This window comes from Fusarium verticillioides, chromosome 1 (assembly GCF_000149555.1).
Source record: "Fusarium verticillioides 7600 chromosome 1, whole genome shotgun sequence".
Taxonomy (NCBI): domain Eukaryota; kingdom Fungi; phylum Ascomycota; class Sordariomycetes; order Hypocreales; family Nectriaceae; genus Fusarium; species Fusarium verticillioides.
The window spans coordinates 2,242,638-2,253,091 of record NC_031675.1 but is presented as its reverse complement, the minus strand read 5'-3'; the positions used below and the strand labels follow the sequence as shown (position 1 = coordinate 2,253,091).

Here is a 10,454-nt window from a genome sequence, read left to right as displayed (position 1 = left end):
TCATTCAGGGAAAGCAACAATTTTTTATCCAATCTTCATCTGTTACATACTACACAGCTCTCCTGAAATCAGAACATCGACAACAAACACTCCATCCTCTGACATTATTCCCTGCCGCTTCTAGAAGCTTTTGTGGAAGTTTGGCGCGACTCGTGGAGACTTTGACTCTCAACGCACTACAAGGAAATGATATGTTCAGTAAATATATCGCATACATCCGTAACTGGGCCCGTCAAAGGAAGTCAGAATTGGTCACGTTTCAGATCCTGATATTTCACTCCGTTAATACAAGACCGAAGATGCCTCTATTCAGTTCATGATGACCGGAGCTAAAGTATTTCCTTCCCGACCGCCCGGGCCTTATCGGAGCCGTTTATTGCTTATCGTGATTTTTTCCTTCGGCGGACCAACAGATCAAGACGAGGTCGATACTAACACCCTCGTTATCCTGTGGCTTAAACGGCTCGAATACAACGGCGATCAACCCTTCAAGCCTGCGGATCACACAGTAAACACCGGCATAGCCATTCGATTCGCACAATGGCCGAACCCAATCCTTCAGCGCAGCAGCCCGCTGCCGGCACCGGCGCAACGTACAAGGCGCCCACACCGAAGCCGAAACAGAACCCAGCTCTGCGGATGATGGGTCTGCCAAATCTCCCTCGAAAACTTCCCTCACGCAATTGGCTCATATTCTGGGCTATCACTGGTTCAATTTCAGCTGCTATCATCTACGACAAGCGCGAGAAGAAGAGGGCTACTGCCAAGTGGAAGCACGCTGTTGCCCCTCTTGCAAAGGACATAATCCCCTCAGCAAGCCAACTGCCTCGCAAACTGACCATTTACCTCGAGGCGCCTCCTGGTGATGGTTTACGAATTGCACAGGATCATTTTATTGAGTATGCCAAGCCCGTCTTGGCTGCCTCTGGACTCGACTGGGAGTTCGTTCAGGGAAGACAACAAGGTGATGTAAGAGCTGCCGTAGCGGAGAAGATCCGTAGAGAGAGAAGGAAGCACGAAAGGCCAGATGAAGAGGACCTACAAACAGATGAGGCTATAGCTGAGTCGTTGAGGAAGAAGAACCAGGTTCCTGAGTATGAGGGTGTCAAAGGCGATATCATCTTCGGCCGACATACATGGAAGGAATATATCAGGGGACTACACGAGGGTTGGCTTGGTCCTCTTGACCCCCCCGTAAAGCTTGAGCCTATAACAAAACTCGTCGAGGCGGATTCCGAGACTCCCAAGGCCGAAGGTGAGCAACCCGAAGAGAAGGAGGAGGGCAAGAAAGAGAAGGAAGAGAAGAAGCCTGAGCGACCACCTCAACCACTGCCATACAACACCGCCGCCGATTATTCCATCGCTAATCTCCCCCCTCAAATTCCCGCCGAGTTTTCTCCTGCAAACCCCATCCCTCTTCCCCACCGCCTGGGCTTCCGTCACACTCTAGTCCGCCTGAACCGCTTCTTCAACCGCCGCAAACTAGCCGACGAGATCGGCCGCGAGGTTGCTGCCGTATGCTTCGCCAACTCTTCTCGTGAGTGGCGAGAGGCCAATGGTCAGTATGAGCAGGAGCTCGTACTAAAGCATGAGGAGAACGACTGGGTCAAGTCGGTTTGGAAGCCCGAGGAACCCCCCAAGCAAGATGACGACAGTACCGCCGCTGCCCCTTCTGAGCCTCCCAAGGAGAAAATTTGGCCTGCGCCTATGATCGTTGATCCTAGATTGGCGCAGCGCATGCGGCGCTTTGAGATTGCCCCTGAAGATGAAGCCCGCGCTGCACAGATCAAGGTCCCTGAGGCCGAGATCGAGGGATGGATAAAAGGAAGCTTCCGCAGCTTGTGGAACTATACTGTCGAATCAGTGACTGCCAAACCCATGAGGCCCAATGTTGGTAATGTGGACAGCGATGAGTAGAACGGAGTGTTGTCCTTTGATATGAAAAGGGCGGTGCGGTGTGACGGGGCGCCACCGCTATGTATGTTCATGTACTACTACAAGTCTGTTATGGAGTGCATCTCGTGGTTAAGATTTCAACTTTGTATATTACACCAGTTCGGGGGCCGGTGCAAATGTAACATTAATGATAGAATGAGGTACGGCATCGAGCGTGGTCATGGTCTATTATGCCATATAATTCAATGGCGTTTGATTGCCTTTTATCGTGTAATCTCAACCCTGTTGTACTTCGCTCATACCTTCAATCGTCATCATCTGAATTGCTCCCATAGCCCACCAATGCTAGCCCCTTCTTCTCTGATGGCTGAGCAGCTGGCTGACTTGTCGTCCTGGACTTCACATCTAACGAATCATGACTCGTGCCTTCGACTGACTTTGTATCTTGCTTCCCAATTTCCTTCTCCTCTGCTGCGCTGACTTTTCGTCTCAGCCCCTTGACATCTTTCTCTTTCGTGCGCTTCCTCTTACGACCAATCTCCCATGACTCGCCTTCTTCTTTGACACCAGAATTCTCGCCCTGGGCAGCATCGCCCTTTTGTCGCTCTCGGAATGCCCTTAGACGTTCTTCCGTCTCTCGTCTCACGCGTTCCTCTTCTGCACGCTTGTTGGCACGTATCTCATCCAAGAATTCTATCTCGTCATCATCCAGTGCACGAAACTGGTTACGTAGTTTGGTCTGTTCTTCAAATTCGGCCTGTTTTGCCGCTGTGGTGTTCAGTTAAAGAGGTGAAATGACCTTGAAAAGGGCCTTTCTCACCTTTGTTTGCCTGGAGGACGTCATATAAGGTCTTCTCGCCTTCTCCTGTAGCAGCCTTGATGCGCTGTTCCTCGCGCTTCTTTCTTTCGGCTTCCAACTGTCGCTCAACCGCTTCCCATTCTTTGGACTTGGCGGAACTGTGAAGCGGCTGTTGAGGTGTTGATTCTGCACCACTCGCGTCTTTCGAGATCTCTCCAGATGAGCCGATCTTGCCAGCCGATACGAAGCGGCTAGACATTATCTATATGCCTGAAATTGGAGGTTGCGTCTTGAACGGTGAGGACAAAGAAAGCAATTATAAGACCATTATCACGTTCTGTAGGTATGTGAAAGGTGCGGCTCAGGATACTTTAATGAGTGCTCCAGCTATCCGATAATCTGCCGGTCAACGACGCAATCAGTGAGTCCACTTCGAAGGCCGTCACAGACAGATAGTTTGTGCACAAATCAGGTCGGAAACTGTCAATAGTAGCAAGCAGTAATGTGATAATATTTTGTGTTTTCGATATGCAAGGCATATTTTGCATGAGTCAAACCTGAGTAGCCATCACGCGTCATCACCTCGTGTTATCTCTCGCTCCATAACCGAGGAGTATGCTGAGAATGTCATTCTTCCACCGACATCTCGTGTATCTTCCAACTGCACCAAATTCATTCAAATAGGCTGAGCCATTCGAATAATTAGCAAACAATTTTGCTTTCAACACCTTTTATTTGCGCACATTGTACACAAAAACTACTACCTATAGACAGCTCTGGATGGCTGGAAAAATACATTCGGTTTGTTGAATGGCAACACAAAGGTTCCTAGCAGTTGATTCTTGCAGGCTGCTTTGGATCGTGCCCCTTGTATGATGCTCAAATACTCCGTAAGAATCATACCAAGTCGTGAAAAAAGATGCAATAGCAATAAAAAACAAAGTCGGCAACATAATGAATCCATTAAGCCGACGTGGCGAAAAACAGATGCCAACACCCTGTTGGTAACATCTCATTGTAATGCCCGACACCGAAACCTGCGAAAGACAAGAGTCAAGAGTACAATACTCGTTTTCCTCGGCGTCAAATCTGACACCACTCCAGACTGGAGCCGTGACGATGACCAACTCCAGGGAAGTACAAACAATATGATATCAAACCCTATGATCAAAGCGATCAAATCCAATTCCTTTGTTTTCCCCGCTGAACGCAATGCATAACCCCGTCGTGTGAAACCGTTTCCTGTGGTCAAAATTCGTATCTGCCACTTGCAAGAATAACAAAGAAAAGAAAAGAAAAAGGAAAAGAAAAAAGTGAAATATGTGCCGTTCTCAAGATTACTGTCGCATAGCTCAGTCCATCCGACCTATGGTACTCGTATCGAATCGACTTTCATATCGATCTGCGTCACGACGAGATCATCAAGGAGAAAAGATGGTCAGGATATATTGTGACCAGATTCGCACAATCCTGCGCCCTTCAACAGAATCTAGTGTCGAGTGTGTGGCAGCGATCAAGTTCTGCTGAGTCGCCATCTATAAGAAAGATGCCGCGCTTGGGCATAATGCCAATGTCTGTTCATTGTCCGAACCTCCAGTGAAGCGGTGATATACTCCATTTGGTGTACCATGAGGGCGGAAATGTTGAACAGAGGTAAGTCATGCGCGCAGAAGCCTTTGGAAACCGAAGAAACCGCAAGTCTATCAAGCCGGAACCGTGTAGTGTAAAACGAAAGAGCCGAACGCCGATTATGACCATTACAGAACATATAACCAATAAAACAAAAAAGAAAATGCCACAGTTTTCGGACTTGAGTTGACGGTAGCGCGTCACGATGAATCGCGAGGAGGATGGATCAGGTTTGTCCGTTCCTGTCATCAAAGTCGTGGCTGTAAAGTAAAATCCTGAGAATGATCCGCCGAAAGGTCATGTTATGAACAATTTTGTCGTGCCTGGGGTATCTGAATGCGAATTTATCGTTCTCGGGATGCGTGTAATAAAAAGGAAATCGTGGCCGTAAAAAAATGAAAACCCTGTAAAACTTTTTTCTTCTTTCCAAGACCAAACCGCGCTCGAGTAGAGCCATTATGTGAAACTTTTGAAAAACGTTTAGCCCATGACGGGCTGACTGTAGCCGTGAGGCACGAAGTAAGGAACCTGCTGCTTCATGGGATCCACACAAGCAGCACAGCTGCACTCGGCGAGACCATGTTCCCACATGTTCTGAGAGTAGGAGTAGTGGCCGCCGTAGGAGTTGTGGCGCGAGTTAGGGTAGAAAGTGGTCTGAGCAGGAGGCTGAGGGTATCGAGTAGCATACTGAGTAGCAGCCTGTGAGAACCACTCGTTGTAGCGCTCGTTGCTCGATGTAGCTGACATGGCATAGTCTGGGGTACCATATCCAGAATCGGGGGGCGTAAGGGGGGCACCCCAAGAACTTTGGCCCCAGCCAGATTCGCGTGGGCGATAACTCTGTTGTTGTGCCTTCATAGCCTGGTAACGCTCGTACTCAGCAACCTGTTCCTGAAGGTAACGCGAGTGAGGTGACTGGCGCTGACCAGAATGTCTGGCGATGTCTGTGTCGATGGCGGGGACAATAGATGCAAGCCTCTCGCGGCTGGCCTGGGCGACCTGTCGCTTCTTGATCTCTTGCCATTCGCGCCAATTCTCAAGCCAGGCCTGGTAGTCCTTGCTCATATCGAGATTGACATACAGTCGCCAACCCATAGATTCGACCCATTCGAACTCAAGCGAGTTGAGCTCTGACACTGCAATACCACTCACTTCAGACCAAGAGCGATTCTGGAAGGTGTTGTCATCAAGAAACTTGCTTCCCAGAAGCAGGGAAACGGTCAGGTAGCGCCAGACCTGTCCCTCAGAGGCCTTATAAGGACCCTGTCCTTTCAAGGTGTTGATTCTCTTGGCGAGGTAGTTCATTCCGAGGAGGATCGTGGTGCTGGGCAGTCGTGTGGAAGTGAGAATCTGAGACACGAACTTGCGGAAGGGCGAAGTCACTGCAGCCTCGGGTGTAACAACGCGAGTGGCCATCTCAGCAACGTACTCGGACATCATGTCGACCTCGTAATCGAGGACGGCACACACGCCTCCGGGCATGATGAAAGGATTTGGGTAGGTCCGACGAAGATCGGAACGCGACCTTTGTCGGAATTCTAAGCTTTTTGAGACCGTGAAGCGAAACTGCGGGTTTATACCACAGTTAAGACGGTCCTGTGAGCTGAGCGTGAATGCGAGCGTGCGTCAAGGCTTAGTCGAGGGTGATCGACGGGAAATCAGTGGGCTACTCGGGCCATTTACTGATATGCTCTTCTTCGCGTTAGGGCGACAAGCAAGGATAAAACGTATACAGAGACGAGTCGAGTCGTCTTGCGGTGACGGTCAACTGAAGGAGGACCGAAATAGAATTGCTTTTGGCGTAAACGAGAATAAATCAATGTGGATGGTATATAGTAAACCTCGTAACTCTTGAGATCCAACCAATCTGTACAGCTGGCTGTTAGTCCTTCATTCTTGCGTGGTCGGCAGTGTATCGGGAACAAAAAATAAAACTGGTCGGGTCGTCTTTGTAGTCGTAGATGTAGATGCAGAGTCCAAATAATCGAATCAGATTGAGTGATGAAATTTGGCACAGCGCACCGATCGGTTAAAAAGCAAACAAGATAAGGCGATTCGAAACGATGTTCCATGTCGGCAGCATAAACTCAAAGATTGTTCCGTCGAACAGGCGAGGACCAGTATTTTGTGAACAGAGGAAAGGTTAAAACAAGTAGCACTCACCAGAATGAAAAAGGGACGGTCGTACGAGAGTAAGGAAACGTATAGCTGGAGGAGAGGGAAGCCCTGGGACCGCAGATCCGAAAGTTACTGGTGAGAATCAAGACTCGAAGTCGAGACTTGCAACAGGCAGGTCGGATATATGCAGCTTCGTCTACAGTGACAGCGAGCTGCAGAAGAGACACGGACAGGGCAAGGAGAGAGACTCGCGAGAGAAAAGGACCAGAACCCTAACGTCGACAAACCAAATGAAGGCCTGCTGACTGGTGATTGTCAAGGAATTGGGAGGATTCGGTTTCTATCGTGGAGAGAGGAAGAGGATGAGGGTAGAGGAAGGGAAAAAGAAAAGGATGACGAGGGAGGTGGAAGAGGATGAAAGAAGAGAAGAGTACGGACAGGGCCAGGAGAAAGATGAACGAACAGCCCAGACGGATTGGATGGCAAAATGGGGAGATGGGGGATGGGGATGGATGGGGATGATGCACTGTGGCAGGGCCAATCTAGCCAGGGCCCAGTCCTTTCCAGCGACTGAAGTGCAGGCAGTTTTGGTGCTTGAGGTGCTGTGCAGGCAGTGTGCAGTTAGACTAGTGTGGAGGTGGGCGTGGCGGGTCAGGGTGAGGTGAGGTGGACTTCAGGTCATGTCGGGTGTTCGTTCCTCCACTGTTGCGTTGCGTTGCAGTGTGAAGTGAGCCTGAGTGAATTCTGAGTGTGAGTGTACATAGGTAGGTATGTATGTAGAGACTTGTGACTTGTGACTTGTACTGGCAAATACAAGCATCAAGACAAGCATCAGAGTACGAGTACGCCGCTTTTCTCCAGCCAAGACACAGGAACCGTCGTAGCAGTAACGGCTTCGGTACGTAGCCAAGACAAGCGTCTACGTACAGCCAGCGTAGCGTAGTAGTGCCCGACAGTCGCTAGGCCCCCAGTCAGTCAGTTCACTCCCAGCCAGAGTTTTTTTTTTTTTTTCCCTTCTCGAGCGAAGGAGTCTGGCCAACAGGAGTGAAATGGGTGGATTCGAAATGCGCAAATGGGTGGATAGGGATGGATGGGGCCCTCACTCCTCGTTTTCTAGTGCCTGCACCCCCTAGCGGCCTAAGCCTGCAAGCCCCAGGCAATGCACCTCACGACCTACGCACGGAGCACAGGTGACGGCGGAGGGTGTGGAGCAGCAGAACAAACAGCGAGTCGCGTTGTCGTTGACGAGTGAGCCCTTGTCGAGACGAATCGAATCCTGGTGGAAGACTGTAGACCCTAGCAAGGGTGGAGTTCGGTTCAAAGTGGATCACGCTTCTGACTTGTATGTATCTATATGCGGTGGACTCCAGCCAAAGAATACATATCCCTCTGGCAAATGACGGTTGGAATTCCAAGGGGCCCAGTCAAAGGGACAGAAAGTGGCGCTTTGCTTAGGCTGGCTTGGAAGACGGGACAAGGACAAGGACGGGATGCGTGAGAAGCCCAGCAGAACCATGAGTGGGAACATCATTCAACAAACTGACCAAGTAGAGCACTTGCTGCTAATTATGTAGGCTGAGGTCGTCACCACCACAATCAACGTGGTCGTGGGTCAAGCTGCTTTACCTGGAGTACCAGTACTGCACCGTACCTGGTTGTTTCTCCCTGGTGCGTGTACCTCGCCTCACGCCTCGCACGCAGTATCTTACCCGGCAGCGAGTGATTCTTTTGATATCAGTCATCCAGAAATTGTGAACAAAGTTCTAAAGGAGTCATCATATGCGTCAGCATCCACGCATCGACAATGCAACCCACTGGTACTTAAAGTACCGTGGCAAGAACATGTACTATCCAAGCTCCAAGCTCTTCCATCAGACAGGAAGATCGTGTCTCCGTACATACTCCGTAGCATTGAAGATTAACCAGGAAACTCGGAGTCTTCGGTGCAAAAAGGGTTCACATCCACCTAGATTTCATGGCTTACCAGGTACAGACAGTACGGTATCCACCTGGTAGTCAGTCATCCATCTCAGTGGTTCCATGCTCTCTTGGACTTGGTCGCCCTAGCGTCGCTTCGGCCAGGAGACTCACAGAGCCTTGCCAGCCAATGTTAGCTCAGTGGCTGTTCCAGGGTATCATCATTCATCAAATGAAGCGGCTCGATGGAGAGAACAAGAGGGCAGACTTTACGATCTGGTTATCCTGATGAGGACGGGATGCTCGTTACGATGACGATGAGTGCTGCAATTTCTCCCAATGGTGTAGCGCTTCGATACAGGACCGGTCAGGCCAGGTACACTTCATACATCCCGCGAAGTCATGGGGACTCACGCACTCTAGCACTGCCTTATTAGCTTTCCGTTCACCCATCCCTGGCAGGCTGGTTTGGCGTCGACGCCGAGGCGGCAGTGGACGCTATTTCTGGCATTTGGGACTCATAGTATTAAGCCCTCACCTGATCCGAGCCATCGGGGGCCATTCCTCGGAGACAGGCGAGGTCCTCCACTATTGCTGTGACGGGTTGACGATGTATCGACCAACGTACATAGAATCATCAACGAAGGTGAAAGACTGGACTACAGTGCCCAATAATAACTGATGGAATGAATCCAGGCGTATTTTAGCATCGCATTGGAGTCTGCTATGCTCTACAATACACGTTGAAGTTACACACTTTAACTGGTTCCAGGGCTCAATCCTGACCTCCTGAATACCTAAGGTACCTACATACTTGTACATTATTCTGGCTTACTCAGGTACCTAATCCCTGCCTGTAGGTGCCTTGGTCTATCAGAAGCTCAAGAACCGTTATGTGCATCTTGAGCCAACTCTGCATGCAACACTGATGCCCAACCAACCAATCATTGTTGCCGCGTTTTGGCGGGCAAACTTTCGTTCATTGAGCAGGCAGGCAGGCTAGGCAGGCAAAGCTCACACAGTTGCCACGCTTGGGGTGGTTGGAGTCTGTAGACGTCACTAGCATGGAAGTCGCTGCCAGCCTTGCCCTTTTTCAGACTCAGGTCGCTCCTGATCATGCTCGTGGCTTAAACAGTCAGACGGTCAGCGTCCTACGTAGCAGGAGAGGAAGGAGCGCCTCAGAAGAAAGCGCCGGATGGAAATTTCTGCGTGGCCACTGACTGCTTTCTAGCATATCCTCCTTTGCCTCATTCGTCCATCACCAGAGCGATTTTTTTTTAATGGTTTCTTAACTTTTTTCATTTTTTTATTTTTATTTTTTAACCACGTATTTTCTTGGTTGTTGACCTTTCATTGCGACTAACCGTTTTATTTATTTATTTTATTCTAAAAAAGAACTTACCTGCTAGGGGGGGAAATGGCGACCATCGTCATCACAATTATTACCATCTTTCTCTCGAATGCCGATCAGAACCACATTAGGCACTCTCTTACTGCACTCGTTCGGAGTCTTATCCTTGGATGGAATATGTTTGTGTGAAGCAATATCCGCATTTTACATACAGTACACGTAGCTCAGCTTTAGACGCCAGGACGTCTTAGGGCCGCGTTTGATTAATCAAATCAAATGCAAAGAAATGAGATGATATGTTGGATTGCAAGCGACGTCAGCAACAATAACAAAACAACAACAAAACTCTGAGGCATGAAACGGGCTGTCTCGGTCTCGGTCAGTCCTGGTCATGATCCTCCTGGTTGCCTTCACTCGGATGTCTGGTTGGTCGGCTCACGTCTTCCCGCTCAAGTGATTCAGCAAGTTGATGGTGGCCCACTCTTCCTCCTGAGGTGTGCTTCCAGAAACGCTTCTTCAAACCCTTCAAACCACCTACGCAGAGAGATTTATCGGTACATAGGCCAGGTACAGTATGTACGAAAATACCGCGGGCCTGCAGGGATTCACTTACTGGTCAGAAGAACTCACTGTTCTCAAGACGAGCTAGACAACCAAGATGCAAGACACTAGCTACCACCAGTCAAATGCTCAAGAACCCACGACTGCCACGCCTTCGATGTGGACCTAGGGTTCTTTAATCTG

General features: G+C 49.6%; 4 protein-coding genes across 4 annotated transcripts; 1 reads left to right on the top strand and 3 right to left on the bottom strand.

The window, feature by feature from the left end:
* Window positions 1-408: 408 nt before the first annotated feature.
* FVEG_01317 (hypothetical protein) lies at window positions 409-2,249 on the top strand. The gene has a single exon (XM_018888234.1). It carries the CDS (start codon window positions 541-543, stop codon window positions 1,915-1,917), a length of 1,377 nt encoding a protein of 458 aa, XP_018744102.1. The 5' UTR covers window positions 409-540; the 3' UTR covers window positions 1,918-2,249.
* FVEG_01318 (hypothetical protein) lies at window positions 2,201-2,954 on the bottom strand (the record flags this gene model as incomplete). Its single annotated transcript, XM_018888235.1, has 2 exons — window positions 2,201-2,664; window positions 2,717-2,954. The coding sequence occupies 2 exons, from the start codon at window positions 2,952-2,954 to the stop codon at window positions 2,201-2,203; spliced, it is 702 nt and encodes a 233-aa protein (XP_018744103.1).
* A 1,850-nt stretch (window positions 2,955-4,804) lies between these two features.
* Window positions 4,805-5,806, bottom strand: FVEG_01319 (hypothetical protein; the record flags this gene model as incomplete). Its single annotated transcript, XM_018888236.1, has 1 exon — window positions 4,805-5,806. One exon carries the CDS (start codon window positions 5,804-5,806, stop codon window positions 4,805-4,807), a length of 1,002 nt encoding a protein of 333 aa, XP_018744104.1.
* A 3,396-nt stretch (window positions 5,807-9,202) lies between these two features.
* FVEG_14810 (hypothetical protein) lies at window positions 9,203-9,787 on the bottom strand (the record flags this gene model as incomplete). The annotated part of the gene is made up of 3 exons (XM_018903817.1): window positions 9,203-9,213; window positions 9,378-9,478; window positions 9,762-9,787. 3 exons carry the CDS (start codon window positions 9,785-9,787, stop codon window positions 9,203-9,205), a joined length of 138 nt encoding a protein of 45 aa, XP_018744105.1.
* Between the last annotated feature and the right edge of the window lie 667 nt (window positions 9,788-10,454).

Bases quoted from the DNA above. Each gene is read 5' to 3' on its own strand.
- FVEG_01317 (XM_018888234.1), top strand. From the start codon at position 541: ATGGCCGAACCCAATCCTTCAGCGCAGCAGCCCGCTGCCGGCACCGGC.